At 34.3% G+C, this 22,819-nt stretch overlaps 1 protein-coding gene across 2 annotated transcripts; it reads right to left on the reverse strand.

The window, feature by feature from the left end:
- Positions 1-3,757: 3,757 nt before the first annotated feature.
- Positions 3,758-9,687, reverse strand: LOC111890490 (phosphatidylinositol 4-kinase beta 1). 2 transcript variants are annotated; one of them, XM_023886597.3, is made up of 15 exons: positions 7,784-9,687; positions 7,521-7,703; positions 7,297-7,345; positions 6,610-7,199; positions 6,449-6,529; positions 6,256-6,378; positions 6,090-6,159; positions 5,621-5,718; positions 5,427-5,531; positions 5,271-5,324; positions 5,045-5,188; positions 4,910-4,963; positions 4,708-4,782; positions 4,472-4,555; positions 3,758-4,361 (listed from the first exon to the last, which is right to left on the reverse strand). In XM_023886597.3, the coding sequence occupies exons 1-15, from the start codon at positions 9,233-9,235 to the stop codon at positions 4,260-4,262; spliced, it is 3,264 nt and encodes a 1,087-aa protein (XP_023742365.1). In that variant the 5' UTR covers positions 9,236-9,687; the 3' UTR covers positions 3,758-4,259. The 2 variants fall into 2 exon arrangements, with proteins under 2 accessions (XP_023742365.1, XP_023742364.1); XM_023886596.3 differs by having other exon boundaries at positions 7,521-7,706; positions 7,784-9,686.
- Positions 9,688-22,819: the final 13,132 nt, after the last annotated feature.

Consider the following 22,819-nt stretch of genomic DNA (forward strand, 5'->3'; position numbering starts at 1 on the left):
GATTTATATGAATATGCTAGGGTATTATGTGGTAATGGTAGGGTTGAAATAGTCCCCAGTTACCGGTTGAAAGAGACCGAAGGGGTAGGCCAACACCCAGATATGTTAGGCAGTTACCGGTTGAAAGTGACCGAAGGGGTAAGCCAACACCCAGATATGCTAAGCGGTTACCAGTTGAAAGAGACCGAAGGGGTAGGCCAGCACCCGGATATGCTAGGCAGTATGTGTATTGTATGGTATGTGGTATGATGGGGGAACTTACTAAGCTTTGTGCTTACTGTTTTAGTTTTGGTTTCAGGTACTTCCTCTTCGAAGGGAAAGGAGTCGGCATGACTGCAACGCATCACACCAGGATTTCCGCATATGAGATCTTTGGGATTTTCACTCTGATGTTGTTTTATCATGACATGTTTTGACTATTGATACTTTGATTTTGATACGAGTTGATATATGGTTTTTTTCAGACAAATGGTTTCATAATTAATGTATTAAAAATAAAAATTTTGGACCTTATTTTTGGGATGTTACAATTTATATGGTTAATAAATTAATAAAAAATGAATTAGAATTAATTAATTATTAATCGGAATTAATCTGGAATTAATTTGGGATTAATTGAAATTAAGTAAATGTGCAAGAGATGAATTGTAATTTTTCAATAGTTGAACAAAAGAAGCAATTCTAGAATCATCTAAGGGGTGAATGAAATTAGGATTCTTTCTAGGGTTTCTGGAACCCTCCTGGTTGCATAAAAGGAAATGATTTGAATTAAGATTAAATCTATTATTTAATCAATTCATATTCTACTTTGCTTGCAAGGTACATAAACTATAAATAGGACCCCAAGGTCATTAATTTTCGTTCATGACATTCCAAAGAGTATTAGGAACAAAATTTCCTTCTTCTCCATCTCTCTCCTCTTCATTCTAGGTTTTCTAGGGTTTTGGGTGTGGGACATCAGAGGCACGAGATTTCTAGTGCTTGCTTTTTAGAGCTTGTTCAAGAAGAGTTTTATTGATTATTTACAACAACAATCAAAAGGTATGTAAACCCTAATCCCTTTGTGAATTTCAAAAATAGTAAAGTATTCCTAGGGTTCTTGATGTTCAATTGTTTGTTGCAATCAATAGAGAAAACTAGATCCAATAGGATGCATGTGAACTTAGGGTTAAGTTTTTCTGCCACATATTTTTGTAACCTATAAAACTTATCAAATAAGTCGTTGAGTACCTGATCTAGCACTCATATAATGGCTTGAGGTTGTTATGTATGGGTCGTGCATGTTATTCGGTGTTATATGGTCTCACCTTTTAGGGTTTGGGATAAGACATTAATTACTAGAAGCAATGGATGGGATTTATCATGTTTGAAAATGTGTTTATGCATATATGATTGAGTTCACTAAGACCTTCAAATAAGGTAATAACTATGAGAATCACTAACAACTATTTAATAGAATTAAAAATTGTTAATAAATAAAAAGGAAGGGTATATTGGCCCTATTCTAACTATTTAGTGTCAATCTAGTAATATGTTGACATGAAGGACCAAAGATGCAACAAAAATGAACCACAAGGATAGTACGAGGGAAAAAAATTTATGGATAATATCCATAACGTTTGACATAACTTATAGATGATGAATACAGTTTAGCCTTAAACCAATGAATAGTATTGAATTGTGGCCATGTGCGACTTGTCTCATCCCATTTCTGTTGGGTTTTCTTTGCATCAAATACACATTTTAGAAAAAAAAATCTTAAAATGAAAATATCAAGATACAAAGTTATTCATTAAACTAGGTAGCGGAAAAATCGAAACTACAATATACCTAAGTGTATATGCAACCTATGGATCTATAGTTTCATGCTAATTACATCTACTCTAGAAAACATAAAAACAAAGAAGAAAAACATACATCTTATGTAGCCATTGATCTTCATGCTTGAGATCTTGATCCCCCATGAAGTTGATTAGATGAGAGAACCCAAACCAAAATCCCTCTAATGGTATCACACCCAATTACGCCAAAGAGTGTAATAAAAATAACTAGGAGAATGGTCAATTTCACAAACCCAAAAAGGGTTAAAAATTGTCCCTGGCGAAACTTGAAGCCAAGGTGCAAGGAAGAATGAAATCCCTAAGACCCTATTTATAGTCTTGGATCCCTTCCTAGGTTTTGTACTCCTTCCCATGTCGGATGGGAGCCTAACCATGAAATTCACTCTTTTTCCCATGTGGGATGGAGTGATTTTCGTCCAACCCTAATTCCATAAGGGTTCTGGAACATTCCTGATTAACCAACTATCGATTAATGAATATTCAACTCTTTAATTAATTAAATTGTTAACTAATTCCCAAAATATATTTCCAATTAGTTTATAATTAATTATTAACCATAATAATTAATAAACCAATTTCTCCTTTATTTATTCTACTCAATTTGGATTTTGAGGACACGACTTGTCTCATCCCATTTCATGGCAGTTAAACACTAAGGCTTTGTTTGTCATGGAACGTTTATGAGTGTTTGGGAGTTTATAGCGTTTGACAAAACACTCCATTTTGAATAAAAACCCTCATTTGGCACTACAAACTTTTAGCGTTTAGTTTTAAAAAAACGCTTCAAATCTAAAAGCTATCTCACGTAGCGTTTAACAAAACTTTACCAGGTACACGCTACCCACTATCAGCTAGTTTTGCCGAACATGTCCTGAAAAGAAAAAGATGTCATTGAGAATGAAGGTAAACACAAAATCAACGAAGATACACTAAAGGATCCTAATAATGTTAGTAAACTTACTGGCAAAGGAAAAAAATGGCGAAGTTAAGTAAGAATATGGTCAGGTACCATTATTAATTATAAAACCATTCATATTGGTCTTTCAAATTGGTTATATGTTGTCATGTAGGCTTTAGTCTTGCATGTTAAGATTTGTAATGTAGGACCCACTCCATTTTATTATATATGATCATCATTTATAATATATGTATAGAGACGAACATATATTTAATATTTTAAAATATATAAAATAGTTTTTAATTTTTAGTGGGGACCATTTTAAAAAATATATTAATATTATACTGATTATCATCAGATTATGTGTCAAATTTGACAATACCACATGTGTGGATGCTCTAATGATGAGGGTTGATGAAGCAAATGTCATATTACACATTTATGTAACTATATTTTTGTAAGTGCACATTTATGATGAAGCAAATGACATATTATACATTTATGCAACTTTACCTTTTTTACGATTAGTATTAATGTAACTTTATTTTTGTAAAATACGATTAGTATTCATGTAACTTTATTTTTGTTGGGCTTTACACTCCACATTACCGTCTTCACCTCACTCGGCGATGGTTAAAAAAGGTTCTCGGCTGTCCACAACCCGTAGACATTGATGGTTGATCCATTAAAAATACTTGAGTCTTTAAAGCCAGACTCAAAACTGCGTGCATGATAATTGCTACCTTGGTTTCTCAAACTCTATACAACATGATAATCTTGAATGATGTCACACCAAACTAAGAAAGTGTGACTATTTAACTATACATTTTGTAAAAAAGAAATTTTCTAAAATCGTAGCAACGTTTAATGAATAATTTTGTATCTTGATATTTTTATTTTAAGAAAAAAAATATTTCCATTATGATAAAAATTCAAAAAAGACAACAATTAAAAGAAACAGACATTTCAGAAAATTCAACAATAAATTGCAAACAAAATAAATGAGAGCATAGTGAAGTGAGGAAATCGAAGGATTTACTTAAAAATGAAACAAAATCCGAGTGTTTGTTGATTACAAATACACAATATTTCACACTAAAACACATGTAACTCTCTCTCTCTCCTCTATTATCATCGACCAAACAAAAACAAGAATTATACACAACACCACCATCACCATAACCGTTGTTCTTCCCGTGAACCAAGTAGAAAAAAAAAACACGAAAAAAAAAACATGGGGTTTATGATATGCAATGCATATAAGCAAGCAACCTATCAACACCACCAACCGCCATTGCCATTCCTCCTCTGCCACCAAATTTACAAGTACCGATGGCGGCAGTCCGGCGGCAAAGTTTGAAATATGGTGGGGCCGGAAAACAATGAACCACCACGAACCTCCTGTACACTACCGTATGTTGTTGGAAGAATTATATCCGTCTTTTTAGGCCAATTGGTTGATTTATATATCAATCACATGGCCTAAATGAAAAGGAGAATCATGGATATTTTATATTTTCTTATAAAATTCCATTCAAAACTTTCTGATAGTAATCATATTGACGTGTTCTCCATGCATCTAAGCTGCTGCTAATCAGGGAAAGCACCAAGGATACACATTGCTGCAAAAAAAATATACATACATATATTTTGGCAATCAAGTTGGGAAATTTGCAAATAGAAATAAAAGAAGAAATGAAAGTTGAAAAAAAATAAAAAGTAGAAAAAAAACCTCTTCTGGCAAACTTAAGTGGAATCGTTTTCTTAAGTTCTGTATTGTCCTTGGACCACCTTTGAAACAAGGGAAACCGGAGTCCTGATGCAAAAAGATACAAAATTTTCAAAGCTTAGAAGTTATACATTTTAATTTTTAATAAATAATATAATATAATATAATATGCAGGTTCAACTCAATCAATTATCTGCTCAATAAATGATTAATACAATTGAGATGAGATTATTTATTACCTGCAACATCTCAACGAGTAGAATTATCCGCTCTGCATGCTTACGACATGTTAGGAAGCCTTGAATGCACAAAACCTAAATTCATAACATTGTGTCAAATGTCAACATATCTCATCTGTTGAAAAAAAACTCAACAAACAGACAAATAGTCAAATACACTATTTTAATGTATATTTATTATATGGGTATTATCTATACCTACCTTGAAGTAGTCAAAAAACTCGCTTGGAACTCCCTCAGCATCCGAATCCATAACCTAAATCAGGAATAGAAATAGGAAGGGTTTAGGGTTAAGGGTTCATTTCTAAAACATATCTCAATGTAATGTATTACTTGCCTCAAGAAGTTCACGGGTTAACTTGAAAGGTGCACTCTCAAAATTAACACCACCAGGTGAATTGGAGAGCATGAACCCAAAGTCAATGTGTATAATGTGGCCTTCTTCATCTAGCAACAGGTTCCCATTGTGCCTATCTTTCACCTACCCCAAAAGGATAACAAAATAACTACATTTTATCATATCATATGTTGATTGTTTGAGTGTAGAGAAATGAATACAATACCTGTAACAGATAGCAAACCAGGGAGTATCCAGCCATACTTTCCACAAAGTTCCTCTACATTACAACAAAAATTCATCATTAGAAATAGAATCCCCGACCCCATTTACATTAATCTTAGGGGGTGTTTGTGTTTGTGTTTTAAGATCATTTAAATACCTGTGCAAGCTTATAACTTGATGAATTTTCTTGATATTTAGCTACGAAAAAGTCACGCAAGCTCGTGATATTGGGGAATCTACTTTTGATAGAGTGAATTGATGCCTACAATAAACCCAAGTGGAGTAAATTTTAGAGATCATTATATTTCAAACCAAAAAAAGAAAAAGAAAAATATAGATGAAATATTGTACAGTGTCTGGAATTGTTTCAATTAGAGCTGTGTATGATGACGTGACAAGAACTTCATAAGGACGTAGCCACAGAGGTAGTCCAGCTTCTTGGAATATGTCTAAAGATTATAACAAACAATCCATCAAATTTCCAATTAAAAAAATGCAACAAGCAGCAATGTACTTTGTAAATGCATGACTCCCTATTCCTAATCCTCTAATATTTATCTTCTTGGCTTTGTGTTGTTAGGTTATCTTTACCTTATACTTCATATGAGAAACCAAATCAGAATGTAATTCGTAAAGAACATTCTGATTTGTATTTAGCTTTGTGTTGTTAGGTTAACTTTAACTTTGTATTTAGCTTCTAATATTTATCTTCTTAGCAAGAAATTCGTTACATGATTGTGTTTGGTTCAGCTTTAGGAATGACATAAATTTTCATATGAATTTTATTGTATTATATATAAATCATAAAGAACAAACATACCATAAAAGTGAGAAATCAGCTGCACTGCAAGATGTTCCTGCCTACAATCATCCCCACTTTTCACAATAACCTAAAAGTAAATAAACAATAACATATAAAAGATTAACACCAGACAATATAAACAATAAAAGATTGCTACATAATCAGATGTAAAAGTAAAACTTACTGAGCACAGATCCCAACCAGGAAGTTTTCCATATACTGAAGCCTCACGTATTCTATCTTTCTTTGTTTCCCAAAGTTCACCAGACAATGCATCACCTGCCTTTGGAGTTGCACCATCTACATCCTATTTCAAATAAAAAAAAAAAAAAAATCATAATCACATTAAAATATGTTCATCATCTGCTAATGCTCACCTTCGGTTGTGCATTTGATGAAGTTTGACCAGACCCTTTTACAGGGAGTCCAGCAGGTGCTTCTCCTTTCAATGCAGCAGCCTGCATAAAGTATAAACAAACACCATGAAGCAAACTCAGGCTTCAAAGTTAATAAAATTTCCAACAAGAAAATAATGCACCTTCACTTCCTCAAAAGCTAAATTACTCGGAACACGGCGGTGTTCCCTCCTTCGTGGTGGTTCTTGAACCTCAATGTCATCCATTTTGACTCCAGAATCTGCAGTCAACACCACTCTCACCCATTCTAAATCACCTCCATTTGCACAATCTTTACCTTCACAATGATGAATGTCAGATATCTCAAAGCTGTTTGAATTTGAACATCGAGGCGATGGGTTCTCCACTACAAGGCTCACATTAACAAACTTTGCTTTTGAGTCCCACAGTTGACCCATTGCTTGGTCAATTGCATCAGAAGCAGATTGTGACATTCTATCATAACTAGAATGGTATAGATCATGTCCATTTGATAAAGGGTAGGCCCATGGAGGAGGTTTTGGTAAAAATGCATCTCCATTAGCCAATGGAATTCCACCCTTGGAGAGCTTTTGAGAAGTGGAGTTGTCTTTCACAATGCTCACAGTTTCACTTTTCAATACTTCAACACATATTAGGTAAGGTGCCTTTTCCCTTGAATTAAGAAGAACAGCTTCATCTTCTGGTATGTGAACCACACGATACATTCCTTTCCCCATGGGAAAGCACACACCTACCATGTAACAAAAAGTAAACTAAAAATTAGACATGTGTACAACATTATATTCAGAGTGTGTGTGTGTGAGAGAGAGAGAGAGAAAGAGAGAGACCTCCACTAGTTTGAGCTGCAGAAACATGCGTATTGATCTCCGTGAGTGACTACAAACACAGGAATCACAGATTCCGAGGCTCAGTAAATACAAAATATAAAGTTCATTCACACAGACAATAAAGCATAAGGTGGTTATATAGGCAATAGAGCATGAATCAGGAACTAACAATAAGGCTCAAAGAGAAAAGGGGAAAAAAGCAAACAGGTAAGAGAAAGAACAACCTCACAAAGTGCACTTTTGCGATCTTCAACTGGAAAAACATCTACTAGACCATATGAAGTTTCACATAAGGAGTGAACAAAGTCAAGGGACTCATGATATGTTCCTTTACGAAACTGTGATGCAGTAGGCAAAGGGGGCTTATGATTGGAATTCTCAGTCTTTTGCTTTGATGGACCACCATTCTTCTGCCAAAAGAAACATTATTAAAAAGAACACCAACAAGACAAAAAAAAAAATAGTATTCTTAGATTTATGGATTAACCTCTTTGTTCTTCTTTGATCCATAAAGCTCTGAATCTTCAACAGAACGATCTCGATCTCTGAACAACTTTCTGAAAAAGATCTCGGTTCCTGGACTGCTTTCAAGTCCACCACCATTAATACTTTCATTTGGAACTGCAGTTTTGTTATCATCAGATTGCATACGAAATAGCCTGCGAAACAAGGGAACATCTGCAGAATCTTCTTCCACACCATTTGCATGTCCTTTGCCTTCATCATTACCAGATTCATCTTTCTTGTCTTCAAATTTGTCTTTAAATATTTTCCGAAAGAACGACCCTTCTTTCTCATCATCTTCAATGGAATTAGTTACTTTTTCTTCTTCTTCACTTTTATCCCTGAAAAGCTTCCGGAAGAACCCATCTTTATCGTCTCCTTCAGCAGATTTTGAAACATTCTTTTCCTCCAAATCACCTTTACTGTTATCACGAAACAACCGTTTAAAAAACTTATCCGAACCTGATGTCGCTTCATCTTCATCTTTACTATCTTTCAGAAGCCTACGGAAAAATCCATCCTTCTCCTTGTCCTCATCATCTTTCTCTTCATCTTTAGAGTCTCTTAAAAGCCTCTTGAAGAAACCATCTTTGTCTGGTTCATCATCATCTTTACTCTCTCTTAAAAGCCTTTTAAAGAAACCATCTTTGTCTGGTTCATCTTCATCTTTGCCATCTCTTAAAAGTCTCTTGAAGAACCCATCCTTGTCAGGTTCCTCATCATCTTTATCAACAGATTTCCTAAAAAGCAAAGCATTTCGCACCTTTGGACTGGGAATAAATTTCTTAAATATCGTGTTGTCATCTGGTGAGGCCTTGCTGCTACCTTCATCCTGCAAAGGGTTTGCTCCAGGAGAGAATGAGAAAGTTTTTTGAGGTGGAGGAGATGTTGCTAATGATAGTAATCGTTGTTTTGATGATAGTAACCTAGTAAGAACTTGGTTTTTGCCAATGTTGTTGGTGGGCTCAGTATGTGGTTTAATCAAAGGTGTCCACTCTCCCATTATGGTAGCAGCAATCTGACACTTCTCTTGGATTCTACTGATCCCTTCATTATCATCAGCATCCTCAAGCTCCGCCATTAGGAACCATTGCACTTTCAGAGCTATCTTAAGTGATTTGGAGCATATATCAATAACGAACTTATCAAGTGATGGACTGGGCTTGTGAACAAGCATGTAACATATCTGAAACAAGTAGCTTTCAATGCCTGATAATGGGAGAGTGTACATCCTGTTACAGAGGTAATCCCTAACCCCTGGGTGATCATGTTTGTAGAGATAACTAACAGCAATCCACTCACAAAAGAAAGCAGAATCGAAGAATCTAATCAGCCACCCACTCTCTCCACCGCTCTCACTCAACAGATTGTTTCGTGTGATCTCCCTCGGCGACTCCTCCTCTGCGCGAGTCAAACCTAGAATTCTCACCACCATTATCAAATTAATACCATACTACTAAACCTAGTTGAGAAAACAGCATCCGATTCTAAACCCTAGAAACTTCAATTTTCAATCAATTTCACTCTCACTCAAAATTCCGATTAAAACCCTTGAATGGAAGTTGTTTTCCAATCACTGCTGACCATGTATCAACCTATGCTACAGAATCTTGCTCCATACACTCCAAGATCAGAGATTTGGAGATGAATATTGAAACAAAAACCACAAAAACTGAAATCAAGGAGATCTGATGAACAATCTTACAAAAGGAGTTGCTTATGCTGCAGATTAGGAAAATGAGCTCGTGGTCTGCTGTGTTAATGCAATCGTTGAAGTTGCTTCCGTCGTCTCCGTCGGCCACAGAGAACTGAAGAATGATTAAGCACAAAACTCCCGATGTGATTGCGTCCTGATTGTGTCACCTGTTCTTTACTATTAACTATTTTTCTCAACTTTCTATTAGGTTGCAAATCATGCCAATAAATAAAATTAACCCGTTAATCAATATTTATGTCGATACTTATATTTTTCTATATATCAACATTTATCGTATTAATTCGAATTTTTTTAATTATTAAATATAACATATAAATCTAAAAACATTTTCACTTCTTAAAAGTTTACTATTTACTTTTGTTTAATAAAACCTTTTAGCTAAATTATTTTTAATATTTTCAAAAGTTTTTTTTTATATTAACTAATTTATTATTTATGTATATTAAATGCTTTATAAAGTGCCCTTACATGATTTAATATTTTCTTAAAAATATGTCACATTCAGAAATATTTTTATTCGAAGAGAATATGTTTTTCCTCTATAGACATATAATGTCACAAACAACTAAAACTAAAAAAAAATATTTTTTTTATTTATAAAAATAAAAAACAATAAAATATCATGTAACCATAATGTTTATAATTATAACACACCGACATTTTGTATCTTATCATAATGTTTTATAATTATAACATACCGACATTTTGTATCTTATTATAGATGGCAATATGTGGTTGGATTTGCAAATGTATGTTTTAATATGTCAAGTAACTAATTTCTCAAAATAGAATTCAAAATGTGAGTGAAACAATTTATTATTTTGGGTATAATCATACAATTATATTCATAGTATGTAATTTGTATGTTCCATGTTATGTGTACCTAAGTTAAAAAGGAACTAAGGAAGACAATGTAAAAAATAATTGACCTAATCAGACACCGTATGAAAAAGTTGCGTTTAAAATGGCAAATTAATAGTAATTATAGTTGATTTTTTTAAGAATTTCTAGCTCAAATCAATTTATTCCAAGCCTCAGACCGAGCTACTATAGTATGACTTCAAGTGTTCTTAATCTATGAAGTAGCGATAATTCATGTTTCATGTTATGTTTGGTGAAAGTTCAACTTAATGATTCGTTAAACTTATATACAATATAGATATGTATTATTGTGGTGTAATAACACTATTTTGAACAATTGTATATATTGAATTAAATTACACCATGGTGACCAATTTTACTTAAAACCTAATTGTAGGTAAATGTGAGTTTGATTATGAAATTATATCAATTAGATATAATTTCATAATCAAAAGTATTGCAATTAACCTATTATTGAAGTAAAAATATCATGATGAACTTGCTTGGTAAAAAGAAATATCATATAATAGATAAACTAGTTATTTTAAGGTGGGTTGTGTTCATGATCATCTTATTGATAAGAATACTTAAGTTTAATCTATGGTAGGTATTGGAAACAAGTGTGTTAATGAAATAATAAATTTTGTTATGATTGCATCACTTTCCTAAGGTGAATACATCTAAACTTGAGTATAGTTTACATATGCAAACAGTATTGTTATGTAACACCCCCCTTTTATGGTTAAATAGCTTTTAACTTTCATAAAATTAAATTAATTATATAAATATAATGATAATAGAAGTAAACGTAATGAATTTAATAATATAAATAAGTTAAATATATAAAATTGGTCAAGTTTATGAAATTGGGGGTTGACTCGGTTAAATTAAGGAAAATCAGATACAACCCTTATTACTCACTTAACTTCATTTTGGATTCATTATGTTACTTCGGAAGTTGACTAGGGTATATCTTGTAACTATAAATAGCTAGTCATCAGTTACAATTGTGTTAGGGTCAAATGATAAAAATAAGGAATTGAGGGACTAAAAACATCAAGTTGGTAAAGATATGATCATAACCCTTAGACTAGCTCTTTTTTCCTCATAATAATATTTAGGGAATGGAGATTAAGCTTGGAGTTGCAATTTTGAAGATATGTGAATCAACATTTATTCTCTGATTTGTCTAACAACATTTATTGTTGTTTGATTTCATCTTCAAGAGTGGTTTTGAAGCTCATGAACCTTAGGTTAGAGACATGTTGATTAATAATTTCAAGTAACGATTTTGATGAAATAGCTAGCTTAGAATTGTATTGGAGTTTGAAATCTAGTTGACGATTCCAAAATATTATGCTAGTAACTTCTAATTTGTCATGTGAATGTTTCAAGATTCGTGAATGTATTAGATAGCTTTCAATATATATTTGATTTCGAATATGTTTGATTAGTTTGATTATCAACATAATCAATAATATAGTTATAAATCATTAATTGGAATCATTATATTGAAATCTAATTGCATATATGGATGAACATACATTTGGAAAGAAACTTACGAACTCATATGAACATTGAATACAAATCATTAAATATCCAATATTAGCTTGTAAATTAGTGAATTAATGATGTATTAGGATGATAGTTAAAGTTTAAAACATGTGTTTGGATGTTAATCGATCATAGTGGATCATTAAAAGTAATTGGAAGGAAGTTAGGTTTAGTTTGGACAAATTTTAAGAGCTTAAAAGTGTTTAAACTTCGTGAGTATGCTGTCAAGTTAATCAACAAATCAGGTTAATCATATTAACCATTTTCTAAGAAGTATTGGAAAATTTAATCACCAAAATAGTCATCAATTTCATAGAGGACATCTGTGAAATTGGCAATCTATCTACCAATTGATGATATCATATGATAAATGATGATGTAACAACCAAAACGATGTCGTTTTGGGGGAAAAAATTGCATATCTTATCTATGAAAAAAAACACAATTTTTTTAAGTTTTTTGTGTTAGAAATCTTTAAAAACCATTTCCACAACAAAAGAAAACTTGATAAATATGGTTGACTTATGCAAATGACAAAAAAAAAAAAAAAACTATTTTTCAGACGATTTCTCATATGAATTTGATGGGTTTTGCAAATGTTATATGTGAAATCTTCAAATCATCTAATAAATCCTTTAACGTCCCACTTTTACAAGCAAAAATTTCATTTTTTAAATAAGGTAAAATCATCCTTTACATAAAATCCAAGTTAGGAAACCCATTTGTTCCAAAATACAGTTGTTTGAAAATCATAGTACTATAGATAATATTGAATCTCCATTGTTGATGTTGTATGCATACAATCACGCCTTCATCTTCCTACAATTACCAATTGTACGTGAAAAACATTTAATCCACAACTGTAAGTCAAAGCTTAGTGAGTTCCCCCAAAATACCACACATCGTAATATAAATACAATGCATGCAAACACATGAGTATTCAGTCTGTCTGGCTTGCCATGCAAGGCCTACAACATGTTTGGACCTCTCTCTCTCTCTCTCTCTCTCTCTCTCTCTCTCTCTCAGCATACAACTGACCCACCACTGGCCTACAACATGCCGTTGGCCCACCCATATATCTTGGTCTACAGCATAAAGCAGTACCGCATCAACCCAACCCACCACAATATGTCGATATATGTAGCAAACAAGCAATCAAGTAAACACGTAAGCATAGATAACTCTCTCTCTCTCTCTCAGCATACAACTGACCCACCACTGGCCTACAACATACCGTTGGCCCATCCATATATCTTGGTCTATAGCACAAAGCAGTACTGCATCAACCCAACCCACCACAATATGTCGACATATGTAGCAAACAAGCAATCAAGTAAACACGTAAGCATAGACAACTATCTACCGTAGTCTACCTGTTTAACAACTCACTATCGCATATCAGGCCTTACACAGTACATTACGCCACTATTGACAGATTTCCAAGGAATGCATAGCTATATGTAACTAGAGGTGAGATAGCCATTTAAATAGGTGATTCTACTCTAGAGCCACAACTAAACAAGGAACATGCAAAAAAGCCTAGATCAAGAGTTCTCAGGCTATCCTACATGACTACATATAGCCTTTAGAGCACTCCACTAAATGATCACGAACCTACTAGTACTCTAACAAGTATACCTCCCAACATACAAGGATATACGCTACAATACATAGCATGGTGAGGAAACTCACTTGAATCGAAGATCCACAGAAACACAACAACACACTTACTCCCTGCATTGATCCCTCCCGCGAACCGACTAGCACCAAACCAAGGTAGAACCTTAATCAATAACCCAATTCCTTCAAGTTTGATTCAAGGTTAAATTGGTCAAAAAGTTAACTGTCAATGCTCAACAAAAGTCAATGGTCAACCCTCACCACGACGTGGAGGACTGTCACACCCCAAAACCAAAATGGCGGAAACATTCTGGGGTGGAGGACGTCATGTACAGTATCACAACAAAGCATAATAATAAACAAGTAACAACATCATCCATTTCATTAATAATATAATTTAATACAAGTGTGTTCTGTATAGTTTATAAGACACCAAAATATGAATCAAAATAAGAGAAGAGTCTTGAAGGCTCTGTCTTCTCAAAACCTGGCATCGGTACCTGTCTACTGATGACATGAGAATACAAGTTATTTTGAAAGAGTTTATCAGCATTAAAGCTGGTGAGTTCATAAGCATTTTAGTGTCATTGTTTGTATGAAAATGTTTGCAAGTGTTTGATGTATAAGTTTGTAAATGTTTGTATCTCCTAGAAAATCCTATATTTTCTACTAAAAGTAGCCTTCTACCAAGGCATCAAATGTTCTGTATGTTTGTTTCTTGTAAGAGTGTGTATTTTTCCCAAGTGTGACTATCATTAACAAAATATAGTTTTTACATTACCATTTATGTGAGAAGATCACAATGTGAATGCAATGGGAAAATTATAAAGTACTGTAGTGTTGTATAATAGTAACTACTGTTGTATTAACTACCTTAAATCGGTTGTTAATTAAGGTATAATGTGATATGATTGTACCATACTACCGACTAAAACACGACGATGAAATACGTCGGAAGAAATGACATTTGGCACCCGTAGACTTGCAAGTCCCACTGTAGCGAACAACAAAGTGTAAGATGGTCAATCCAGTATAGATCTATACATAAATTCACGCTCTCCCTCCAGGAGACTCTGGATACAAAAAGAGCCATGGAAGTGATGCCATGCCCCGAAATAGTGGCTCACATTTATGTTATTGTATTCTTGTATATGTATTGTATGTACTAGTGTATTGTATGTTCTCTCTGTCTAGTATGTAGTATGTTCCCTCTGTCTAGTATGTAGTATGTTCTCTCTGTTTCTCATTATAGTATATTCGTTATGTTTCTCATAATAGTATATCTTCTTAGTTTCTCATAATAGTAATTTTGTATTGACTCATGAATGAACTGACTCTTGTATGTTTCGTTGTACTAGAAGTAATGAGTAGTGTCTTCCTAAACTATACCTATTATAGTTTACTAGTAGAGTTGTTTGTATGACTCAATGTGTTGAACTGAGATAAAAGCTTTTATGTCTTATACATATATACATAATATATGACTAAGGATCAAACGACACTCGGACAAACAACAGGGTACTCTAAGTCCACAACCAGTCGAGGAACATGAAATAAAGTGAGTTATCAGTCCTAAGTCCTTCCAACCTTACTTATATAACTATATATGCATTAGATATGGTTTTGACAATATATAAGCTTAAAAGAGTTAAAATAAAAGGCTTGACATGTAAGAATAAGTTTGATAAAGAGTTTAACATGTAAAAGAGTTTGATAAACATTTTGAAGTAGTTTGTTTGATAAAACAGTTAAAAGTATTGTAAATCCATTTGTTTAATAGTTATTAATCACATGAGATTGATATAATAACTATAATGTTTCAACTTTTATTCCCCCCCCCCCCCCTAAAATCATTTAAAAGGTAGATTAAGGGTTATGAACTCACCTGTAGTGAGTGGTTTGGATGAACGAGTGGTATAGGATGCTAAGTGCCAAGTGAAGACTTGAGCACACACACGGGTCCTATTTATCATATAATGATACATATATGTATACAATTAGTGTTTAAACAACTAATTATGCAAGGAGAGACACCCCTAGGTCATAGAAAACACTTAGATTCAAGTGCTAGAAGTACTAAGGGTTGCATAAAATGGGTGCATGGCCACACATTAGTGTTTATGGCCAAGGGATTGTGTTTCATGGGTGTATTGTAATCATATTGTGAATTTGAGAATGTAATTAACACAACCAACATCCATATTGATCTTTATCAGATCTTTTAAATTCTATTAACAAAAGTATTCCGTCACAATCATTTTCATGAATTAGAGCGAAAGCTTTTCCACCTAGATTTTATGGTGCATACGTTCCCATCCATGTGAATCTATCATTTCCAACCTACAATCATGAGACAAGGTTTAGGACAAAATAAAATTCAAATTTAGCTTTCCTCTATGGACTAAAATTCGCTATTCTAAATTTCTTTCCCTCTCGTAACACAAGGGATTACCAGTGCTTCTGTGATGTTACCAACTCAAACAGATTGATCAATGTACTTTCACTTACCAACACGTTATGCCATTGTAATTAAATGAAAAACATAGAACTCATAAGCAGTGCCAATTCAACTTGAAGTGCACAGAAATAAGAATGTGTCAATTCAACAGGACTTGTCATCAACCTCAAGTCGTGTGCTAGTGATAACTAAAATGATTATTCTCGATTGGCTCTGGAAATTCTCAAGATTAATAAAACTCCTATTGACTTCTTGACATATGAGTTTTTCTTTCAAAGAACATTCCTTGACGAGCTAAAACAAATATTCAAAAGTTCATGTGGATTCCCGACAAGAAAACACTTCATAGAATTGGTCTCTGTTTATATTTTGTTTTAACGAAAACATCACAACTCCAATTCTAAATGTGTTAGATTAAGAAAGAATTATTACTCCACATTTCACGAGGTGTTATAAACCTTCTTAGTTTGAAATGAGTTTCAAAATACAATTTCTAGTAACTAGAGCATGGCTCTAAAACTCGATTGAAAATGAAGTATGATTCATCTCTTGATTGAACCATTCCAACAATATCCAATTCCTCTTCTTAATCAGACAACTTTACGAAGATATTCTTTGAGGATCAATTGTGATATGGTTCCATAATCATTAAGATGATCACAAAACATGATACTAAAGTATTCTCCCTTCTTACCAGGTTGGAGAATCTTTTATCCTTTTGCCTAATTGATTATTCTTATTCATTCTACTACTCTTTGAATCTTTTCAAAGAATCGGAATTACGTTTAATCTTATAAACACAACCATATTTACTGAAACATCAGAAAATCATGGTGAATAGAGTTATCTTCCTTTGTGGTGGATCTGAATAGTCCATATCGACATGTACTAGATCCTATTAGTCCTTCACTCGACTCACATAAACATGTGATCAACGAGTTAGTTATAACTTTCAAATGAACAAGATTCTCATATACCATACAATGCGACTTGTACAATACCAAGTATCTGTCCAGTTGGTGATGAGATTTCTTTTCACTTGGTAAATTACGACAATACCACATGCGATATATCATAAGAATCAAATCCACAATTAATAGTGCTAATATTAGAAATGTAACCAACACTTTCATAAATGCAATAGCAAAGAAATATAAAATGTGGCAACCAACTAAACCAAATTTCACTTTTATTGAAAATAAACGAAAAGGTGGAACTTGTCCTTACAACGCATAAAATAAGAACTATATTTCTAGACATCTCCTAAGAGTAATAGCAATCTGTTAAATTATCCTAACTCCTAAATAGTAGCTCTAAATTTTGATCATCGAATCATCTGAAGTCCATTTCTCAAGATCAGATTTAGCTCACTGTGCTTAAACTTCTTTCTTTCTCTTAGACCCTACAATAACATCAAAATGTGATAATCACATCATGCATCAAGAGGCTATGAATAGGAACTTGTTAAAACAATGGAGTTAGATAATGGATGTGTAACATCCTAAAAATCATAAGGTTAAAATTTTATTTTTAAGTCAACATATAAACACCATTTGTCCTTATTAACCATTTAAAAGCATGTCATAGTTATAATAGTTATCAGAGTACAATCTTAAAATCATAAAGTGCAGAAACATGGGTGGATGCACTGCGATCAAGTTGGACCTTTCCTTTTCGAACTAGAAGTACCTGAAACCATAACCATAAAACTGTAAGAACAAAGCTTAGTGAGTTCCCCAAAATACCACATAATATACATATCATTGGGCCAAGCCCACATATTGGGCCCAACCCTACCAAACCAATGGGCCCAACCCAACATACAAATAAAAGAGTCATAGAGACAGCTAGCACCCTACAAAACATATAATGGGCCTAGCCCTTCCTTATCCATGGGCCTAGTCCAACATACAAATGGGCCTAGCTCGTCATACCATGAGCCTAGCCCGACATACAATGGGACTAGCCCAACATACAATGCAAAAGTCACAAAGACAACTAGCATAACATATCCTTGTGGGTCGACATTGGTGCCTTTAACCCACGAGTACAGTGAGGAGACTCACCTCAATCCGTTGATAACCAAATAATTGCCTGGGTCACTAAACCGGATAATCTCGCACTAACTAAAAATAAATACAACCCTAATTAGTAATTAAGAGAATACACCATAAACGAGTCAAATATTCCAAAAATAGGCAAAAGACCATTTTGCCCTAAATAAGTCCCAAGCCAATCCACAGTTGACCTAAAGTCAATAGGTAAACAAAAGTGAATGGAAGTTAAACGACTGAGTACGCCCAACGTACTCAATCTACGCCCATCGTACACCATCTTTGGCCAGTACGAGTTGTGTACGAACTGGGTACGCCCAACGTACTCCACAACAAACCAGTCTCACTATTAAGTGCTTAAATGGTTAAGCCACTAGGTCCACTTCTCAGATCTGATGCTAAATAATTTCTTAAAATGTAAAGTTGGTAATTTTACTCCTTTTCATGCTTTAATGGGACCCAAATACTTGTTTTTATCCATCTATATCCACAATATGAACACCAACTCTTGCATGGTTAATCAAAATCCCCCAAGATGACATTTTTATGACTTAATGACCTCTACAAAGTCCAAATACGAGGCTCAAAGATTATGGAGTAACTTCTACTCAAAAGAACCACAATCATGGGACCAAAACATGACAAATTACCACCCAAACTAGATCAACAAGAGAAGCCATCAAGATCAAAACTTTATACCTCCAGAAGATAGATCAACGTCAATAAAGTCTGGATCTACAAGCTCCAAGGCAACCAAAACCTCTCCAAAGAGATCCTTCTTCTCTAAGATACACCAAGAATACTTTAAAGCACCAAAAAAATCAAGGATTTCACAAATAGAGTCTAGGGTTTCGTATTTAGGGTTAGAGAGGATGGAGGCTAAAGATAAGAAGGGTTCCCAAGAAGTTAAGGTGTTTAAATAGGATCCAAGACCCAAAACTAGGGTTTTGGTCTATTTGGCATACACCCAACGTAAAGATTGTACGCCTAACGTACGTGGGTGGTCTATTGCGATCATTTGAGCCTCGTACGCTCAACGTACTCCCTGTACGCCCAATGTACTCGGATTAACCCAAAATCCTTGTAAATTCAAACGGTCATAACTTCTTCGTTCCAACTCCGATTTTGACGTTCTTTATATCCATGAAAAGGTTATGAGAATCTCTACAATCCTATAAACTTTCCTTTTCCTTTAACTTTTCGAACTTAAATCCAAAATTCATAAAAGACCCGAACTAACACTTTATGGTTATTCCTTTGGACTCCAAAACACAAACTAAATCCTCAGATCACCTAATCTACATTATCACATACAAAGGGGTCTAAATCTATTTTTCTCTAAGGCCCCAAGCCTTATGATAACTGATCTTCAGGTCACGACTCTGAATTAAGAAAAAATTCGAAACACGACGTTATAGGATGTACCTGAAGTAGAGTTACAAAACTTGACTTCACCTTCTCTGAGATCTTTCAGGTACTCTAGGCAGCTTCGCAACCAATGTCCCTTCAATTGGAAACAGAAACGGATGGAATCTTTGGGGTTAACACATGAAACTATCTCATAACTAGCCTTTCTCTTTACCATACGATCAAACTGTTTGACTTTGGCCGACCCCTTTCCATTGGGAAGAGAACTCTTTTCTGGACCACAATTGTCATTATTGTCAATGTCCATGGAATCTTTAGAATTAGACCCTTTTAAGCACCTCTGTTCAGATGTACTCTTAAGCATATCTGCTTCAGCAACAATCAACATTTGGGTCAGATCAATTAAGGTCACGTTGATGTTCATCATATGAAAGTTCTCTATGAACTGTTCGTATGAATTTTGATTCGAAAGAAGAACCAAATAAATGGCTTGCTCCCTTGGGAAAAAAAAACATCCATTCTATCTAGCTTGTTAATGTACTACTTCATTTTCAGAACATACGCACATACAAAATTTCCATCGTGATGTCTACATGCCAATAGGGCTTGAGTAGTTTTGTATCTTTCAACTCGAGGAAAACGAGACGTTGGGAGAGTCACTGAAGGAGGAGGTGGAAGAGTTGAAGAAGCATAATGTCCAGTTCCACCATTTCCCGAAGAAGAGAAAAACATTTTCACCTTGATTAGAATGTGGAATATCATCTTCAAAAGGAAGAGGAAAACCATTTCCAAAAGAATGAGGGAGACGATTTCTATCTTCATAAGACATCTAAAATTAGGAGAAAAGAGAATTCAAGTTAGTTGATTTTTATCCTTAAGTATTAACCCATAAATTTAAATTAAGGCTAGGATCTTCATTTTTTATTCGAACTTTGAAGAGGGATGCCATAATTAAATTCGAATCTATTTTAGGTAGGTAAGACTTTTACCAATTCCAATCTTATGAAACTCCTATATCTTTTGAGATTCATTGATTCTTATTAATGACATATTTAATATCAGATTATACTCTCACTTTTTGAGACTGATATGCCCATGATCACAAACGAAATGTGAATAACCATGCAAACCCGCTTGACAACCTTGATGTCATTTACCATCTAAAATGGTTGTGCCGGTTAACCACACACGCTCTATCAACAATGATAATTTTCAAGATGTCCACCATATCTCTTTATAGTCCCTATTAGTGTGTCAGTTAACCACACACGCTCCACTAACGACATATAAAGCATGATGTACGTTTTTCATAGATTAGCATACTTTTCGTATTTTTTCTAAAGTAACTAAGAGTGGGGTTTTAAAAAGGTCTAGTTACTTTTATAACATTATACTTATTAATGAGATTATGTCCTATCAAATACGTTCGGCTAACGAACTTCCACCATACAAAAGAGTGGTGGGTAAGAATGAATATCAAATTGCGATCATTTTATAGAGCACTTTCTTAAACTCCCCTTATAGTATGGCTTCGTGAATGAGGCGTGCTAGCGTTGTGAGTATAAGGTGTATTTTAAACAATTTTAAAATACTAGAGATTTGACATTAATTATTAAAATATATAGGCAAATATATAGGCAAATTCGGATTTTGCAAATACAAAACAGATAATTACCAAATAATAATAATGCATAACAGATTAGGCAGATTAAAATCGAAAAAAATCGAATTTTCCAAATCTCACGTCGTGAGATAAAAAAAACGATTTTTCTTTGTTTGTTCGATTCACTTATGTGTAATTAGACGAAAGACAACCCTATGCTCTGATACCACTGATAGAAAACGTAGGTTACAACAACAATGCTCTAAGCAGAAAAACATTTAACAATTAAATGATCAGGGAACATGCAACCTAAAATGATCAATGTCTTTCACATAAAGGCAATATACTATAAATTATCAAATTACAGCAACCTTGATGAAATCAAAATTCATAATGGAAGATTACATACCTTTTGATTTGTTATAGTAAACAATCAAAAACCCTTCTTCAAAGCTTTGGAAGCAAGTGTGACAACCCAAGCTTATTCCGTTACATCACCCCGTTACCGTTAACAAAATATTCCGTTTTTTTTAAAAGTTCCGTTAACTAGGGGTCGCAAAATAAATAAATGTTTTATTTATTTATTTATATTGTGTCGTTATAATCGTAATAAAGTAGATAAAAACACTTAAATTACATTTCCATAGTAATTTAGAAAAAGTTAATTTTTATTATTACGACCACTAAATCGGGTGCGACCAAAAGCCCCGTATAACGGCAGTATCGGGTAGAATCCCACTGAGCCCCAACTCGAGCCCCTATATAAGGGGGAGTGGACTTCATTCCACTCTTTTCCCACTCCCATATCACCCTCTCTCTATACTCTCTCTCATAAAACTCGTTTTAGCCTCAAATCTGCAAATTCCCGCCTCCAAAACGTAAGTCTCTTTACCCTAACCTATTCTAAACATCATGACTCGTGTTTATAGCTCAAAATTCGACCATTTAAGCTGTTAAAATGGAGTTTACGGCCTAAGAGCCTCCTTAGGCCGTAAACCCCTTAAAAGTGGCCAAAATGACCCAAACTTGTCTCGTTGAGCCTAGGAACCAATTAAGGAATTTGTCTAGGAGTGTTTAATCATCAAAACACAAGATTTTAGGGCATAAAAGAGAGTTTACGGCCCAAGCACATGCTTAGGCCGTAAACACCTCTTAAACTTGTAATAATGCCCCAAAAACACTCCCAAACCACCCTTAGGCTTAAGACATAAATTAGGGGCAAGCTATTTAGGGTTTGGAACATTTAAACACAAGGAAATATGGGGTAAAAAGGAGTTTATGGCCCAAGAACATGCTTAGGCCGTAAACACCCCCAAACCTCACCAAATGAGGGTCTAAACCCCCTAATTGGCCTTATACCTTCACTAGAAAATGCTAGGGTTGAATCAAGGGCTTGAAATCAAAGTTTAAGGGGGGGGGGGGGGGTATATGAGAGTTCATGGCCAAGCCAAGAGCTTGTGGCTGTAAACTCCCAAGGGATGGTCATTTGGACCATAAACTCCAAAGGAGTGCACTCTTGGAACCCCAAACACCCCTATAGCCTTGAATAATTACTAGGATTGATATAAGGACCTTAAACTTCAATGAAACCAAGAGGGTAGGAGTTCACGGCCGTGAACTCCCATAGGGGTGGTTCATGGGCCGTAAACTCCCATATTGTCCCTTTAGAAGCCTTAAATCCCTTCATATAATTTAGATTTGGACCTAGTATAATTCCACGATCAATATGAAGCCTTAAATCACCCTAGAAACCCCTCACCATGAGTTTACGGTCGTAAACTCAT

This window comes from Lactuca sativa, chromosome 8 (assembly GCF_002870075.4).
Source record: "Lactuca sativa cultivar Salinas chromosome 8, Lsat_Salinas_v11, whole genome shotgun sequence".
Taxonomy (NCBI): Eukaryota; Viridiplantae; Streptophyta; class Magnoliopsida; order Asterales; family Asteraceae; genus Lactuca; species Lactuca sativa.